The 20,115-nt window shown below is 35.1% G+C and overlaps 1 protein-coding gene across 44 annotated transcripts in view; it reads left to right on the plus strand.

Annotated features, from left to right (window-relative positions):
* The window catches only part of FOXP2 (forkhead box P2), a 606,462-nt gene that overhangs the window by 468,298 nt on the left and 118,049 nt on the right, over positions 1-20,115 (plus strand). For 26 of the 44 annotated variants that reach the window (XM_063667746.1, XM_063667751.1, XM_063667750.1 and 23 more), the window contains one exon: positions 14,631-14,705. The exons of the other annotated variants lie outside the window; for them this stretch is intronic. In XM_063667746.1, the coding sequence (XP_063523816.1) occupies positions 14,631-14,705 (75 nt within the window). The remainder of the gene's footprint in view (positions 1-14,630; positions 14,706-20,115) is intronic. 44 annotated transcript variants of the gene reach the window in all.

The following is a 20,115-nucleotide window of genomic DNA, read 5'->3' on the forward strand; positions in this document are numbered from 1 at the left end:
CAAAATGAGGAGGGGTAAGAGGCTTATAGGGACCAAATCATAATCAGAGATTGCAACAAGATAAGCTTCTGTATATGCTACATGCAGTCTCTATTCCTCATTTATCCTTATTGGCAAGAAAAGGAGCTGCCACTGAGACCAACACCAGTTAAGTAGAAGCTGATCCAAGGGCTGCTGCTGCTTCCCCTGCAGGGATCAGAAAAGGAACTGCCACATCCTCCAGTCCCTGCATACATTCCTAGGGGTGATCATAATCTGAATTGCTCCCCCCTAAGGAGTAAAGCATACAGTAAAAGAGATGCTGGTACTTTGTGAATTTGGAAAAAAAATATAATATGACAGTGTTTTTCTTTACATATAATAGATATTGCAGTGAATCTTCATGCTTCATTCATTGAATCAAGTTCTAATCCAAAAATACATTCCAATGGAAAAGACCACCAAAAAGTAATTAAAGGGCTTGCCTCATCCACAGACTCTGAGGACATCCATGGTCAGTTCTTCTATGAAAGCATAATGCCCTATATAAGCACAGCATTTATTGATGCTGATAAGCTTTCTGATTAAGTTCACAACAAATGCACTTCAGAATTATTTTGAATAGTTTTTTCTAGTTTGTTGCCTAAAAGTATATCTCTATAAGAATATCAGCTACAGTGAGATTTCTATTAAGAAAAAATTAGTAACTTTAAAGATCTTTTGTATTGTTTTTTGAAAAAAAAACTCTAAAACAAGCTAAGTGCTATATAATACATCTACTCTGTTACTATGCTGTTTTATTCTGCCTACTATATTATTTTCATTTTTTTAGTAATTTTATTTTTCATTTCTTGAAATTAATATGTAAAATACAGTTTTTACATTAAGCAAGAAAGAGTTTTGCTTAAAAATTAATAAATCTCTACATTAAATTCTTGGGCTCAAACCCGATTTTCATACATTGTTGGACAATGAGTCAAGGTGGAAAATCTAAGGTTATTCTGTGCTCAGTGTCTTGATTTGAAATATTCAGAACATAGACTTACTCAGAAATTGGAAGCTGGTTTAATATGTTGTGCCAGCCATCCTGAAAGCCATTTCAGTAGATTCTGTACCCTGGCATTTGTTTTAGAAATAATTGCATGCAAATGTAGTTTTACATCTGTACTATGTCTCTTAATCCTAACCAGGCATTTTCCATTAGATGTAGTCTGAAAATCGCATTAAGACAAATATATATCATCTGTGAAATTATGCTCTGAATGCTCTAAATAGCAAAGAAAGGGGCAATATTCATGTTAAATGTAAGAAGTATTTTTTCTGACTCCCACATTTTAAAATGTCTGTTTCACCTCCTAATTAGTGCTGCATTATAAAATTGAGCTAAGATTGTCTGTTTTCCAAATTTTCTTATTTAGTTTATCACAAAACTTTCCTACAAATGAAAATGTACTATCACGTCAAATTATTTTCTTACTTTATGCTTGGTACTACAAAATTTATTTTTGTATCTCTGATGGCAATGCAATTCAGATAAGTTATGTTTTAGTACTCTTCTGTTCTCAAAAGCAGAATTTTGCAACAAGAATTTTGACACTGAACTGACTTTATTTATTTATTTATTTATTTAGAGATGGAGTCTTGCTCTGTTGCCCAAGCTGGAGTGCAGTGGCCTAATCTCAGCTCACTGTAACCTCTGCCTCCCGGGTTCAAGCAGTTCCCTGCCTCAGCCTCCCGAGTAGCTGGGATTACAGTCGCCCACCACCACACCTGGCTAATTTTTGTATTTTTAGTAGAGATGGGGTTTCACCATCTTGGCCAGGCTGGTCTTGAACTCCTGACCTTGTGATCCACCCCCCCCCCCCTTGGCCTCCCAAAGTGTTGGGATTACAGGCGTGAGGTACTGCACCCAGCCCTGACTTTTAATATACTAGAGATTACTAGTGTATTTGAGGAATCTAAGAAAGAATATTAAGTAATAAAACATGTATGAAGTCATAGGGTATCAACTGTCTGGAAGAAAAAGGAGGTAGAGTTTATAGAAACAAAAAGTTATTGCTTGCCATCAAGAAATTACCATTAAATCTTTATTTAAAACAGTATCTTTTCTCATTCTGCATTCTTCATAGTTAACTTCTTGAGGATAACAATAATAGGACTCCAGATATGTCAGAAATCTTTTTATGTATTTGACCCTTCATTTATCCTCCAAGAGAAAAGACAGGTGGTGTACACAAAAATGAGAAATCTGAAGTGCAAAAGGCCACTTTGCTTTATATGGGGCTCTTGAAGAGCTGGTTTTTGCTTCTCTTTCTGTCCCCAACCCTACCCTACCACCCTTCTTCCCTAGAATTAATTTGTTTGACTTTATGGGACTGTCTGTGCTTCTCAGAATACATCAGGGGGTCAGACACCTTCAAGCCTTTATGTTGTCTACTTCTTTAGTCTTAAATGTTCTTCATCTTTACCCCACCCCATCTCCATTTGTATACTAATGTCCATTTATTCTTACCTAGAGCCCTTTATTATCTCATCTGCCCTATAAGAACCCTTTCTCTATGCTTCCTTTTCACCAGTGCATACATCTGTCATAGTATAGTACTTAATATGAAACTCATCACTAATAGTTTGCCTTCCTGATTTGTCTGTGCATTCTTGAGGTTAGTGGCTCCTACTTGACTTTGCAGCTGATTCTTAACCTAGTGATTGGTGTCCTGTAGTGTCCCACAGAACTGAGATGGCAATGTATACATAAAATCTGTTTGTTTTGTCTATTAAATAATTATTATATATGTTAAATTTTTTTTTCACTCTCCAAATGTTCATAAGAAATCCAGCTACCTGTTTTTTTTTTCAAAAGCGCTTAAACTCTTGAATAAAGCAAACATGCATACAAGTAAACAAAAATGCAATAGTCCATAAGTACTCTGCAGGGATATCTCATATCAGAAGCACCTGTTGACTGCTGCCCTCATGGTCTCTCAAAATATAATAACTATATCACTTACAGGAGCACTATGCACATCTTTTGTTTTTCAGTGACTTTAGACACATGAAAGATACTTGATTAGCATTCCTGCAAATTCAAGTTGTATATATACACAGTGAACAGGTGTAGATCTTAGCCTGCTCACAGACAACAGCCACGTCATCTGCCCTTTCCTTGATTTCAGCCTTACCTATCTGTGGAGACAGCCTGGATTCTGGATAAGAGGTGTCCATATCCTCTTTCTATTATTGGCTTCTCTACTGCGATTTCTAACAAGGGTGCCAATTAGTGCCAGCTATGATAGCAGCTTTTTGAAGTGAAAAAGAAGGGGATTGACCAAAAACAGGGTGAAAAATCTGAATTTGACACTGTTATATTCTGTAACTTTTGTTAATTCCTTTTTAATCTTAACCTATCTTATTTTGGCCGGGCGCGGTGGCTCATGCCTGTAATCCCAGCACTTTGGGAGGCCAAGGCGGGCAGATCACGAGGTCAGGAGATCAAGACCATACTGGCTAACACGGTGAAACCCCATCTCTACTAAAAAAAAACACACAAAAAATTAGCCAGGCGTGGTGGCCGGCACCTGTAGTCCCAGCTACTCAGGAGGCTAAGTCAGGAGAATGGCACGAACCAGGGAGGCAGAGCTTGCAGTGAGCCAAGATCGTGCCACTGCACTCCAGCCTGGGTGACAGAGCAAGATTCCATCTCGAAAAAAAAAAAAAAAAAAAATCTCATTTTAAAATTAATTTAAAATCTTACTTTAGGAATGTCAATGGATTTAATGGGTTAATATAAAGTACTTTAAAATCTCAAATCCTTCAAATACCTGTGGTATCTGCATTGGGACAGTGGCTGCCACTAAACTTTCTTTGTTAAGCTAGCCTTTCTTTTAATAAAAAGAAAAGTGTTTATTTTAAATTTAGAATCCATTAAAGAAGAAAAATGGAATGAGTGTATAGTGTTAAATTATGATAAAAATAAAATATGCAAACACCCATTAATAAACTGTGCTGTGTTGCTATCTTGTATTTAACTGCAAGTTTTATTTTGCCATTTTTACATATTAAGTTGTGCTTTGTACAGTGTAAAGTCTGATTATACAAGCTGACATTTTAGGGATGGAAGAATATATTTATAAAAGTGAAATTATGGCCAGGTGCAGTGTCTCACACCTGTAATCCCAGCACTTTGGGATGCAGAGGCGGGTGGATCCCTTGAGGCCAGGAGTTTGAGACCAGCCTGGCCAACATAGGGAAACCTAAAAATGCTAAAAATACTAAAAAATTAGCCAGGCGTGGTGGCACACACCTGTAATCTCAACTACTTGGGAGGCAGAGGCACAAGAATTGCTTGAGCCCAGGAGGCAGCAGTTGCAGTGAGTTGAGATTGTGCCACTGCACTCCAGCCTGGGTGAGAGAGCAAGACCCTGTTCCCCCGCCTCCGCCAAAACAAAGAACTGAAATTATAATAGCAATTTTAATTACTTCACTTAAGTTTGCAAACAATGAAAAATGAGAGCAAGATCATGACTTTTAGTCTTATCTTTGGTCTGTTCCATATAAATGGATTGTAACCCAAAATTCGCTCCAAAAAGCTATTAACATTTAATCCTAATTTTGACAGTATGATTATTGACTGAAATATGTATATTAAATTTATCTTGTTAATTTTAACTTTGATTTCAAGTCACAGAAATCTTTAAAACATAATAGTAGACTTCATTCAAAGGATGTAGAGTTGCTTACAAAATACAAGGCAAAGCTAAGCAAAAATCTGGTCTCAGAAGGAGCAAAAAGCAGAGCAGGATCTAATAGGCTGCTTGCGTCCCTGTCACTGGATTCGATGAAATCCTGTTGTTTATTATGCACATGTCACATACCTGAAAAATTAAGTTCTTAGGAGAGGGAATTTAATTGGCCTAACTTGTATCACCCGCCCTTGGGCTGGTCCCACCAATTTGCATGTAATGGGGTACAGAATTAGGGTAGTCCCCAAAGAAAAAAGTGGTGCTATTAACAAATAGAGAAGTAAATTCTGGGTAGGCAATATCAACAGATTTCATCTATGTTAACTTTGAGTTGGTTTGCTACTAGACTGCAGCCTTGTTTTGACATCAATTTTTTTTCTCAAAGAATTTTACTCTTTCAACACCAAGGAAACTCAAGACAGTAGAAAACTACTGGACAATAGCACCAAGTAATGTATTTGTGTGTGAAGACCCACTAATTTATGCAATTATACCTCAATCTATGCAGTATCTTCTTAAAGATTATTAAAAAATCAAATTTATTTTAAAGAAGTTTGCCTTTTATTTAAATAAATACTTTCTAAACTACTCTTTTAATTTGAATAATTTCTTCTCTTAAGGAAATAGTAATCTCTTATTTAATTTTGTAAATTTGGATCTTCATGTTGAGTTTGTTACCAATGAATGGCACCTGTCACGCATGTACTTACCAGGTAAAAGAAAATATACTGCTTTTAAAACTTTACACTAATCCATGAAGAAAACAAGCATAAAAATTATAAACATTCATGAATCGATTCCTTTAAAAATGTTCCCCATGACCTTGGACTTATCTTTTTTGTTGTTTTTGGTGGTGGGTGGGTTTTTTGTTTGCTTGTTTGTTTTTTGAGACATGGTCTTTCTCTATAGCCCATGCTGGAGTGCAGTAGCATGATCATAGTTTACTGCAGCTTCTAACTCCTGGGCTCAAGTCATTCTCCTACCTCAGCTTCCCAGAGTGCTGGGATTACAGACATGGGCCACCATGCCTAACTTGGACCGGTTCTTTAAAATCGCTTTGAATTGGTGGATCTAAGGAATTCCCATTCTGCGCACTATGTTCTCTTGCACCATACTCTCTTGTTATTCCCACATATAGCCCACCACCACCTCCACCCACCTGGACTTCTTCCTGATCATGTTGTATCCCATGATTAAGGATGACCTTAAACACTCTCACTATTCTGAATCATCCTTTCTGACCCTGCTACAGCATTTGTTCTTCCATTTCCCAAGCTGTGGTTTTTCTTATTCCTACTCCTAAGCAAGCTGCTGAGTATTCCTGTAGAGAATCGCAATATCAGGCAGTATTGGTTCTCTGACTTTAGGCTAGTGTTCATTGATGTTTAGCAATTGTTTCACAAGTCTCTAGACACCTTACTCTGCCTCTCTCCCTGCATCAGTTTCTAGCCTTCAGTGTACCCTTAAAGCACTTAAGTCACACCTGTTTCCCTGTTGTCAGTGACTTCACCTTCTACTTCAGAGAAAAAATTTAGACACTACCAGCCAAGAACTCCCTCTGCCTCTCTCATCTCTACTCCCAAAACAAACTTATATTAGCATCTCTGATTATATCCCTTTGTATCATAATGAGATCTTCTTTCCAAGGCCAATTTCTCTTGCTGTGCATACCTACCCCTTTCCACCTCTTCCAGAACCTTGTCTTGTCAGCTGCACATCTTCATTCCTATGTCTTCAGTCTCCCATTTCACTGTGTGCCTTCCCTCCCCACCTTTAAAAACAAAAACCAATTAAACAAAATCACATTCATATGTCCATATTAGTTTTATATCAGACAATTATCTTAACCCTGTTTTTTTTCTTCATCATTAGGCCATTAGAAAGAATTGTTTACACTTATCTTCCATTCCTTTTTTGACACATTATACCTTGTTTTCTTTCCTTACTACCTGTATTAGTCTGTTCTCACGCTGCTAGTAAAGACATACCTGAGACTGGGTAACTTACAAAGAAAAAGAGATTTAATGGACTCACAGTTGCACATGGCTGGGGAGGACTCCCAATCATGGTGGAAGGCAGAGGAGGAGTAAAGGCACATCTTACATAGCAGCAGGCAAGAGAGCATGTGCAGGGACACTCCCTTTTATGAAACCATCAGATCTCATGAGACTTATTCACTATCATGAGAACGGTATGGGAAATACCTTCCCCTATGATTCAATTACCTCCCACCAGGTCCCTCCCATGACACATGGGGATTATGGGAACTACAATTCAAGATGAGATTTGGGTGGGGACATAGCCAAACCACATCACTACCTTTCTGAAATAGCTCTATTGAATATCACTGACCACTTCAGAGAGTTGAATTCAATTCTCATCTTAGTGGATCCTGTCAAAACATTTGAGACTTTTGATACAAGTTCTCTTAACATTCCTCTTCTTTGTGTTTTGTTGTCTTTTCCCCATCTCCTGCCTACAACTTTTTTTGTTAACTTTTATATCAGTGGTTCAAAAACTCTGGCTGCATATTGTCATTACTTAGGATGTTTATTTGTTAAAATGCCTGGTCTCCACCAAGCCCAGTTAAATCAGGAAGTTGATTGCCACCATCATTTTATATACAGAGCTCTGTGTGTGATGCTGACCCACAAGGCGGGCTGAGAACTACTCCTTTAGATGACCGCACTGCCAGAACTTATCCACTCCCTGTGGTATTACCACTACATAAGTTGCTGATTCTCAGGTCTTTATATGTCTTGTCTTGTCACCTGAACTTAAGTCTTGTATAGCCAGAAGTCTGCCAGAAACACCTACCTAGATGTTCAGTAGTCAACGTCTTATTTACTATTTCCAAATGAACCAAATTCTCTTCCATTCTTGAAAAATTGTCTTCATTCCTACTGTCTTTCTAGTGGCATCACAGTCTGCTTCCAATGTCCCTTATCCTTTACTCTCTCAGTTACTCAGGTAGTCGTCAAATCCTCAGAAGTTAGCTGGTCCTCAAATTGGGTATCCCTTTTTCATGTAACTGCTACTGCTTTGGCACTTACCAGAAGTAACTGTCTAATGAATCTTTGGGAATCTTAGGTTGCCAGCCAATTCCAGTCTGAACCCACACCCTCATGCTTTCTACTTGTCAAAAAACAAAAAACAAAAAAACACACTACTAACGCCTGATCTGCAAAACTCTTCATAGTCCTAATCTTTCTAGCCTTGTCTCTCAGCATCTGGCCCCATTTATAGCATACTCCTACCAAAACTATCACATATTGTCGGCATAATCCTAAACCTTTTGCATTCTCCCTTTCTTTTTTTTCCACATCTTTTTCCCAAGTAATGAATTCCTACTCATTTCTTGGGAGCCAGCTAGAAAATGCCTTCTTTCAATATGGTCAAATTGTACTTTTTACGTCTTCAACAATGTATTTCTCTCTAATACAGGGGCTTTAAAACTTAGAATCCATGGATAGAATTCAGGAGGTTTACGAACTTGAATGGAAGAAAAAGTATTCTTATTTTTATTCCCAACTGAAACTCAACATATTCTTCTATTAGGAATGTAGGCAACATACCACAGTATTATTAGCAGTATCTGTGACATTGTCAGCGATAGAAATTATAAAAATATTCCTATATCATCACAGTTGATAAAAAATGTCTAGAAATATGGCCAGGTGTAGTGGCTCATACCTATAATCTCAGCACTTTGGGAGGCCGAGGTGGGAGGATCACTTGAGCCCCAGAGTTCAAGACCAGCCTGGAGTATATAGTGAGACCCTGTCTCTACAAAAAGCAAAGACAATTAGGTGAGCATGGTGGTATGCACTTGTAGTCCCAGCTACTCAGGAGACTGAGGTGGGAGGATTACTTGAGCCTAGGTGGTGGATGCTGCAGTGAGCCAAGATTGCTCCACTGCGCTCCAGCCTTGGCAACAGAGCAAGGCCCTCTCAAAAAAAAAAAAAAAAAAAAAAAAAATCTAGAAATGTTATTTGTGCCCATTACTCAAAATTGTAGTGGTTGTTATATCTTATTATTTAATTCATTATATCTTATTAATTCATTAAATATGCTATTATATCTTATTATTTAATTCATTAATAAATAACAATATTTCACAAATGTAGCTTTTTAAATATTTTGAGAATTGAATCTCAGTATAATTCTCTTTTTTTTAATGCCTTATTTTACTGTATGCAACTAATTTTTTTTTTTCTGAGAAGGCTATTCTAGATTTTATCAGATTGCCAAAGAGGTTCAGATACAAAAAAGAAAAAAAAAAAATCAGGAGTCCATGCAAATGGCACTTATGTTGTTGTATCCTAATTTACAAGACTGTTTTTTTTCCCACTCTCCTTTGGATGGAGGGACCATTTTCATTCACCTTTATATCCACATAAACTAATATAGTTTATAGCTCATAGTAGGTACTGAAAAGTGTTGACTAAATGAATAATGGACTAAAATAAGGGAAAAATACCTGTCATGCAAATATCCTGAACAGAGGGCAATATTTCTCAAAGTATGATCATAGACCTTCCAAACCACAATAATCAAGATGCTTGTTAAAATGCGTATCCCTGGACACTATACCAGATCTTTTGAATCTGAATCTCTAGGAAAGTAGCCTGGAATACGCAATCATAACAAGCTTCTCCAAAGATTATTTTACATGCTCAAGTTTGGGAACCTGTATAGTCGGGATATGTGATACACAGTAGCCTCACAATAAGTAAATAAATAAAAGCATAACTTTTTACAAATAATTTTATCTCCCTGGACTTCCTTTCCTTCCTCAGTCCACACCACGGTCTTCTCAATGTTGTACAGGTTTTGGAGTGTGTGTCACAAAAGAAAGTAAGACAAGGCTAACTACATCAGAATAAAGAATGAAAATTTTTTAGGCATGCACTTACTTAGATTTGGTCCTCTGAGATACGTAATCTCTGGTTCTTGTTGACTGACTCTGAACAAGAGAACAACTTCTGTGATCCACTTGTCTTGTGGAATACTCAAAACAGTTTTCAAGTACGATTTCTCTTTTCTTCATCTTCTCTGTCTGACCTAGGCAATTTAAAATTTGTTTTTCAGAAATGGACTGGAGAAGGATGAAGTTGTATGAATTGGCAAAGCTAAAATGTGTTATCCTGGTACAACCCAATAGCTACATTGTCCCTGGGACAGTTTCCATCAGATATGGATGTCCTAAAAACAAGCCACCAAATCAGCAAACACAACAAAACAGTTGGAGGGGCAGAAAGGCAAATCAACCATTTATTTTTGTTATTGTTTTAAAGTTTGATTTGTTTTATAACATGTGAAGAATGTTCATACTTCTTGACTAGCTGAACATTGATGTTTTCAGTTTTGCACTTTTAAAATGTAGACCGCTCCTATAGCTTGGATATTTTCCCTCCAAATCTCATGTTGAAATTTGACCCCCCAGTGTTGGAGGTGGGGCCTCACGGGAGATGTTTGGGTCATGAGAGTGGATTCCTCATGAATGTCTTGGTGCCATCCTTGTGATGGTGAGTGATCTCTCACTCTATTAGTTCCCACAGAGCTGGTTGTTAAAAAGAGTCTGGCACCTCCTTCACTCTTGTTTCCTCTCTCACCACGTGATTTCTACACGCGTGTTTCCCCTTCCCCTTCTGCTATGAGTGGAAGCCACTTGAGGCCCTCACCAGATGCAGATGCCAGCACCATGCTTCTTGTACAGCGTGCAGAACTATGAGCCAAATAAACCTCTTTTCTCTATAAATTACTCAGCCTCATGTATTCCTTTATAGCAACATAAATGGACTAAGACAAATACTATTCCATTCAGATATTATTTTATCCTAAATATTATAAGACACTAAAGTTTTAAACATGTTAAAGAAAGATTTGAGGGTCCTTTCAACCAACCTCAAGAAACAAATTATATTAAATAATTTAAAATATTTTCATTTGTTAGGAAAGATCAATATATAATATTAATACCATGTATATATTATATATTTTTCTATGAAAATTACACTTCATCAACCTTGCAAAAAATATTATTTTTCTTACAAGTCATTTCACCTTATCAACTAAATATGAACACACCTATATTAACTTCTTGCTTTGCTGTACCAGGTTTCTAAAAGGAAAAAATATTTCTTTACTCATATAGGAGAGTCTTTAGTATGTATCATTAAGTCTACTGATAGGTTGAAGACAGATACAATGTCTTGGGAATTTTTGCAACCTTTATAATACGTAATAGCATTTTATACATATTAGAAACAGTAATTCTTTTTATCTGAAAATTGAGTACTATTTTGAAGCAATAATGACAGCTAACAAATAATAAGTATATAGCTAATAAATGTTAAGTATATGGGTATCAGCACTGTTCTAATTACTTTACAATTGAACATATTTAACAACCCTATGATGATGTTACTTATTATCCTCTGTCTAGAGAGAGAGGACAGGAGAAGCTAAGTATTTTGCTCAAGGTCATACCACTAGTAAGTGTAAGATCTGAAGCTCAGCAGACTATCTCCAGAGCCAGCATTCTTATGTTCAGCACTAAATGACTTACTCTTTATTGTTTTAAAAGAAAAATTACAATGATTCACATTTAATTGAAGAATAGATTCCTTCTGAAGTTAATGTTGAAAGTCCGTTCCAGTAAATTGTCTGGCCTTTTCACTGTTAAAAGGTTCTTTGGTGCTTATTTGAAACAGATGCAAACACTTAAAATATCCGTTCACATTGTGTTTCCCTGTGATTTGCTGGAGTTATGTCAGGTTGCCTCCAGGAGATCCATTTGTAAGTGACTGTCTGATTTTATTTGTCTTGCTACTTCTTTACAAACCTGCGGCTTCATGGGTCTGTTAAAGCATGGTTGATCAGAGTTTTATCGCATCTCTTACCAACATTCTGTCCCTGCCTGTCGTAGAAAGCGTTAGGAAAGCCATGAGAAGAAACTGGGTGGGGTTTTCAAAGCACAATTTCTTCAACCAAGCCTGTTGGCAAGATATGATGATGGGCTAATGATAGTGCAAAGTTTATTCTCACATACTTTCAGCTGTAGAAACTATTGAGAGTTACGTAAAAGCATTTGCCTTTCAATAGATTATTTTACTTCTAAGTTATTGTTCTTCAGTAAAGTTTAGATTAATTTGACTTTCTCTTTTCACAAATTTTCCCTTTTAACTCTTTATTTTTATTGATTGTTTAACTGTTATATTTCATAATTTTGCATGCAGAGTGACAGGGACAGAGAAATGTCACTGTGAGCCCTCAGTGTCGGGGGCAGTTCTGTGTCTCTTGTTCCTATGGATAGATTAATGACAGTATCATTTTAATATGCTTTATTTCTCTCTATGGTAGCAGGAATGATTTGATAGGAGTGTTTTGGTTAGTCAGTGTTTCTGGTTGATAAAAATAAGACATATCATAGATTTTAGGGAATCGAAAAATAATGAGTATATACTGTGTACCAATCCAAATATATCATTGTTCATGAATCAAAAGGTTCTTCATGGTCTTGTGGTTTTTTTTGGGGGGGGGGGGTTGTTTTGTTTTTGTTTGTTTGCTTTTTGTCAAGGTTATCATTTTGTTAAAATTTGGGAAACATTTCAGATAGTAACTAAAGAAGATATGTTTGAAATATGGTTAGGTTTACGAAATTATGTTTCTGAGTCAGTTGAGCTAAAAATGGGGAACATTCTCACGGTGAAGCCACAGGCAACTTCCATCCTAAAGCTACAAAACTAGACGAATTCTAGTGAAAACCTCTTTTTTAATGAAATCCTTCTAATATTTTGGCACCTGTGTCCCTTAAATTACCATTTAAGGGATGGTTACATTTAAGGGATCAGTAGCATTAATTGTATGCTTTTGTTCCATATTATTTTTGTTTACTTTTATTACTGTACTTGTACATTATCTCAATATTTCCTGTTTATGTACTCCTCCAGGAGTGAGACTTATTCTCTGTATCATCCCTTCTGACCTGACTGGGATGACAAAACTCCAGGATCCCAACATGTTTTGTTAATGCTGGAGACACAAATTATGATATTTTATTTAACGTAGGTGCTCGTGAAAGAATTTAAGGTGATATTGCTTATTTATAGAGTTTAATTTTCAGTATTAAATATAAACAGTGTCACGGCAGATTTGGAGTTATTGTGACAATCACTTATTTTTTATGTAAATGAGTGTCTATCTGTGTGGGCTTTATTAGTGTTAGTCTGGCTTATTGTTATGGTATGGAATAGCATTTCATTTTTTAAGGATGCTTATGACCTTGTTAAATAGCAGTCCAAAAATCATGTGGCTTGTTTTGATTTTAACCAAAGTTACAGCTGCCTAGCTGTAAAGCAGTCAGTTTCTCTTATTATGACTAGTTCTTCAACTTGTACTGTTTTAAATTGCCTGCAATTAGCATATTTCAACCTTATTTTTAGGTTTAAATTGCAGTGTGAGAGTGTACTCTCCTCTTAGCTAATTAGTGCTATCAAGGAACAGTAGGTTACCTCATTAGTACCATGTGCATTTAATTAAAGAAGGGAAAATTGGAGTTAACCTCATAGTTAATATTTTCACAGAGTGCTACAATGCCAACACCTTCAATTGGAGTCACACCCCTGTGTATCTAATTATGCACTGGTGCCAAATAAGGTTAGCAAGAGTAGCACAAGGCTGTTGACAAAATAATTTAGATGAACATGTATTTGTTGAATTCTGACAGCAAAATAAAACTTGAACATTTTCCCCCCAGTCTTCATCTGCTAGCATCAGGTGACATACTTCTTCCTAAGAAACAGAGGGAAAAGGGTATTTTGGAAGCCATTTTTCCTGTTTGAATTAATGTTGCTCTTATCTTCAAGAAAATGGCATGTAGACGTGTAAAGCATATACAATCCATTTCTTAAACAGAACCTCTGAACTTCATAGATGTATTTGAAAAGAATTATTTATAAGATGTAATATTTACATGCATCAAACCACTACAAATACTCCCTGACACCCTTAACACATCCCTCCTTGCTTTTCTTCTTTTCTGGTATAGTTATAATTTCCCTTGTGTATCTTATGAATGGGGATCATGCTTTCATATCATACATGAAGTCTAAGGATGTGTTGTCACATGGTCTATTCAAATGCAGTGTAATCCTTTTGCCCTTCAGACAAAATCTTTGAAATGTCTAATGCTACTTAGGTAAAAAATGACATTCCATGTCATTTATCAATAAATAATCACTTTGCTCTTACAGATGAAAATGCAAACTATACATTTGAGTATATAGAGTAGTTTTCAATGCAAATGGTACAATTCAACAGGTTTTAACAGATATTTTGGAGGTTGGTTGCATAGTCTTAGATACATTTTAGTGGCAATAATTTTTATATAATAATGCATAACCACAGCAGTTTATTTAAAAAAATTATTGTGATTGTTCTCACATGACATGGTAGGACAGGATTTATGTTCATTTGTACTGGTTACAATTGATTACAAGTCAGAAGTTTGCTTTTTCAAAATTATTGATGATTACATTTTAAGAACAAATAACTTCCCATACACCAAAATTGCAGTGCCATTTAAATATATAGGAGTATTTATGATTCTTAGCTTACAAGTGGGAAGTAAGGTTCCTACAGCAGTATCATGGTACATAATCAGTGGATTTTTTGGTTATGGGTTAATTTATTATGATCCAAATATTCAGCTTCCCATCTGCCAAATTGTTTCTATTTTTAAAATCTATACTAGTTAACTGTGAGACAATGATGGAATATTCTTCCCTATTTTGACCTACCAAGATAATAATCCCAAAAAATGATTTTTAAAAATGAGAATGTACGTTATTAGCATAAGCCTTAAGATTGAAAAAAAAGCCAACTCCTGATTCTCTTTGTTTAACCTAGGAATTGCTTCCAGAAACAAAATTATGTATCTGTGGCCACTCTTCTGGTGATGGGCATCCTCACAACACATTTGCAGTAAGTTACACTGGGCAATTAGAAATTCAGCTACTAGGCACAAGGCCATGGACCCAGTCCCACTAAATAGATTATATGTGATTTTCTATAGCCGATTCCTTCCATTGGTGCAGATAATCAAGATACGACTAATGTTAAGACACAGATGTAATTAGTTGATTTTGTCTTGCTTCTTTTGTTCTCAATTTAGTTATGTTTCACTAGATATACATCTCACAGTTTCTGTGAGTTGACTACCTTAAATATATAAAGGCTTTAACACCACTATACTTTTCTTGAACTTTTAGGAATAATTTGATGAGGGAGTGTTGATATGCAGAAAATAAATGGACATAGATAATGGGTTGATTCAACACATATTTTAGAACAAAATTGCTGTTCCATGTTCTTCAAGTTGTCATATAAATATACCAAGGCCTTTTAAACATATTCTGCCACTAGAGTGTAACTTGTCACTTTGGACTGTAATATTTGGTGAAAATTGCTTATGTGGCCCAATTCACATACGAGTTATCCTTGGAAATGGATAGTAATCCTCAAGTCTCCATTCAAGAATTTTTAAATAAAGCAACTTCATGTTTCTATTCAGCATAGATTCTACCTGCATTCTTAAGAAATCTTGAAATATATAAGTCATGTATTTTCACATATAGTCAGCCCTTCACAGTCATGGGTTCTGTATCTGTGGATTCAGCCAACCACATATCCAAAATATTTGGGGAAAAAATGGATGGTTGCATCTGTACTGAAAATGTTCATACATTTTTCTTCCTTATCATTATTCCCCAAAGAAAACAGTGTAACAACTATTTACACAGCATTTATTTTACATTAAGTATTATAAGTGAGCTAGAGATTATTTAAAGTATACAGGAGGATGTGCATAGGTTATATGTAAATAGTACATCATTTTATATAAGGGACTTGAGCAATTATGGATTTTGGTATCTATGTGTGTCCAATCCCCTACACATACCAAAGGACTACTATACACAACTTTTGCTTGTTTCCTTAAGAAATGATGTATTTATTTAGGCTCAATGGGCTAGAGTATTTCTAAATTGACTCAGCCAAAATTTATTTACTTTTTACTACTCTATACATAATATTTCCTAATTATAATTGGCAAACAACAACAAAATTAATACTCATATACAATCAATGTCTTCCTGAATGAAGAAGAAATATCTAATTTCATACTTTGGTTAAAAAAACAGAAAATGTTTTCAATAAAAATAGTGTCAAATTAATGAAAGGATATTTATGGAAAATATGAAACTTTTAAAAATGTTAATTGCAATACAAAAATAAACTCAAAAGTGGAAGCAGCAATAACATATCCTATTCTATAGAAATAGTGAATGTCAAAAAAAAAAAAAGAAATAGTGAATGTCAAGGATGGGTAATAAATGTTATATATGCTGGCTTCAGAGAGACCTGAAATTACCTGGTTTGTGGTCTCATTCACTTTAATCCTATAGTATTTGGTCCCCCTAAGTTTTTTTGTAACAACATTTGAAAGAAAAATAGCAAATATTTAAAAATTGTGGTAAGTTTTGCTGACATGATGTAATTAAGTTTATGTGAAAGATTAAAATAATCTTAATTTCTAAGTATTCTCTGTATATTTTAAAGAAAGATAAATTTTGGGTAAACATCAAGTGCAATTATATACTTTAACTTAATAAGGAAAATTAACTTAAAATTACTTTTAAAAATAGTGCATTAAAAATGGGACAGTATTCCTAATTAGTAACACTTTTTCCTAAAATAATCCCAATGGAAAAATTGTTTTCGTTAGACTGAAGAGTGAGCTGGCTTAACTGCTAATAGTATTTGCTTTTTATCTAAAACTACTTCTACCATTTAAAACAAATCTCTATTCTACTGATGAGAGAAAAGAAATCTATAGCGTCAAATCTTTATATTTTCACTGACATATTTTCAGAATGAAAATGAGACATGGAGAAGTAAGATGATTCACCAGAGGCCATGAAATTTCTCAATGGTAAAGCTGAATTTGTTGCCCAAGTTTGTGATGACCGGTGTATTGGTCTTTCCAAAGGTATTCCAAATTGTTCTTGGCTGCTTTGAATGCAGTGTTGAGTAGAAGTCTGAGGTTATTCCATGTGTCTGAGACTGCATCTCATCTCTCAGATAGAAAGAGCACCAGGATGAGTTAGTGAGGTCTGGTATGGCTGGTGGGAAACGAGGAGCATAGCAGTGCATTTGCCATCAGATCTTTGCCATCTCCATAGTGTGCCAATTTCATACTTCATATTGGTCATTGAGTGACTTTACAAATGGGGCTTCTTGGCTTCACAACACAAGGGAAATATTATTTAAGTAATATTAACTGCTTATTTTCCTTTATTGATTACCTTATATATAAACTTCAGCATGCTAAAATGGCTACATAATGTGATTTAAAATCAATACACTAACCAGAAAAAATACTATATTATTCATAATTGACAATTGCTATGTGATGGACATGGTTCTGTTTTAGTATTCATTGCATTTATAAGTACCAATATGCCAGAGTGGTAGTCTGGAACACCATAAGAGTACTGGTGGGCTAAAAGGAAGAAAGAGGTCAAAAAGATAGATGGGGTACCTAAAGCCTGCCATATTTTTTCATCACTATGTAACTGACGTTTATAATAGGTTGTGAATTATTACAATAGTTTGCAAATTTTAAGAGACCCTACATAATGCCTATCGAAGGGTTAATTTAATGTCACACATATTATTTCCATGGTTGATCAGCCTTCACACACACACACATATAAGCCAAAATTTTCAGGCACGTATTCCAAATTGATGGATTAAATTAGTTTTTACTCTTCCTATAACACCCAATTCACTTAAAAAATAAAAATCTCTTAAGTTTATTAACAAGCCTAAAGTAAAGTGCCAAAAATTGCAGGGAGAGAAAGCCACTTACATTACCAAGTGAAGGTTAAAGCCCAAATTATCTCAAGGAAATAATATTACATATTTGATATTAAACAGGGGTCAAAAGTTTTTCATCGTACCATCCTTTTTCAGATATAATTGTATTAATTTACTAGCAAAACGTGCGATAAAAATATATTTTCGTAGGGTTTTTTCTGGTGTCTTGGCTTATTGATAACCATCAAACATTGGCCATCCCTTGAGTATTGTACCTCTCTATTATCACATTGTTGAACAGTAGTGATATTTTAATGTACTCACTAATAAATTATATTTATTGTGCCTCTATCAATTCATTGCAATACTGGGCAGTAATTGTATGCACTTATCTTTATGTGAAAATTGTGATTCTAAATTTTATCTACTTGTTGTATTTAAAGAAATATTTGGGCTCCTTCGATTGTATATTCACTATTCTAAGAGTAACAATATAATGTCCTTATTATAACTTTGAATTTAATAGATAAAAAGGCATTAATTTCTGGCTTTAAAAAACGAGGGTATCAGAGTAAGAGAGCTTCATTGTTAGAGAATACTTTTCAGTGCTTGCTTTTCACATTCAGTTTTTTCAAATAGTGTCTAGTTTAATCTGAAAAAAAAAATCTTCACTTATTTTACTTTTCTTTCAAACTTCAGTACTAGGATACATGCCTTTCTTTTTTTCCTGATTTATCAAACAGCTTTACAAATGAGTAACTCTGCCAAGATTCTAAATTTCACAATCTTTGGCTTCCCTACAAGATAGTAACCCAAGTTCATTCACTACTCTCTAACTATACCCTGTTGGCACCTCATCTGCCTGAATGACCTCATTAACACCTATCTGCAAGTAATCTTATTGTTAGTCTTGCCTACAGGTTTTTACACCTAAGTGAATACTGTTTTACTAGGATTCTGCCAGTTAGTTCTAACTGCAAAGGCAATTATGTGGAATGCTTAGGGTCTTTGTCTTTGGCTCTTATTTTTAAAACCTTTAGCATTGAGCCAGATGAATCTTTTGATGAACAAAATGTCTTGTACCTATAATCTGAAAATGAAACTTGTCTAGCCTTGGTATAACTGCTTTATTTTCCATTCAAATTAAATTACATTGGCCACATTTGATCTTTCTCTCTACAGGTCTTTGCTATGATTATCTCCTGAATGGTTCATTTTTAATGGGGATGCTGGATTGGAAGAAATAAGAAAACAGGGATAGTGACACTTTTTAAAATATCTTTTTATTTGTGTTCCAAATTCATCTCTCTCTTGAGGCTTTACATAAATCCTACACAACCAAATAATCCACCCTGTGGGCTCTACAGTCAGCTTTCTGGTTTGATAATTGGGCCAGTTTCTTAACTTTGCTTTGCTTCACGTTCTCAGTCTGTAAAATTATAACAATAATACTACCTACCTCATAAGGTGGTAATGGGAATTAAATATGATAACCCTAAAAAGTACTTACCATGATGACTAACACATAGTAAACATGCAATAGATGTTGAGTCAGTATCTGTAATAGCATCAATATACTCTTGCTTGGACGAAAGAGTCAATTCTGTTGGATGTAAATTTAAGTGTATTTTTGCTATTAACACTAAAAGGGGCATTGGACATTGTACCTTGGGTCATGGCCAAGACAGATGGCAGTGTTACCCACTGAGAGGAGTCTTTATATTAATCAATTTAAGTTGAATACTGACTTGTTCACTCACACAAAAAATAATGTTATCCAAATGCTTTCTGGCTTGTTAAGTGGAAGACAGCTAAGTGGAAGAGACAGAACTCTGCCTCACCAGACCTAAATGATGCCTGGCAGCCAAGAAGAATCATGGCTAAAATATGTAAGGAAAAGTGATTGTCCCCCAATTGTCTGTATCCAGCTAGAGCACATGAAGATACAAAGTTAGGAAATGCATACGGCAATGTTGAATTACCTCTACTTTTTTCTTCCTTCCTATATTATAAACATATTAGCAGAGAGTAACCTGAAGTTAAAGATAAATTACTACTTATTAGTTTTGACAATTTTAACTAACATGCTGAAAACAATTAACCAAGGATAACGTTGCAGTAATTTTTTTCACAGTACCCTTTTTGTAAAAGCTGTTTACAGTAGTTAACTCTTTGCATTTGTATAAAGATGTGTGGTGTACACTTGAATTCATTGTTTTACTGTGTTTATTTTTGAGTAGTTTTTATTGATTATTATGATGGTATTCATACTATGGCCCTTCAGTAAGAAATAAACTTAAGATAATGAAATGTTTCAAACACTTACGTTATAGATTATTTTCTTAATGCCATGAAGATATAATATAGTGACCATGTTTAGGGTTACTGTTAAAAACATTCCAGATGCTGTATCCATCTGAAACAGAATACAGGTTTTTGTTTTTAAAGCCTTGGCTGACATTTGTATGCAATTTCTTGATTAATCTTTTTTTCCTACTGTAATTCAACATATTAG

Source organism: Pongo pygmaeus, chromosome 6, assembly GCF_028885625.2.
Source record: "Pongo pygmaeus isolate AG05252 chromosome 6, NHGRI_mPonPyg2-v2.0_pri, whole genome shotgun sequence".
Lineage (NCBI taxonomy): Eukaryota > Metazoa > Chordata > Mammalia > Primates > Hominidae > Pongo > Pongo pygmaeus.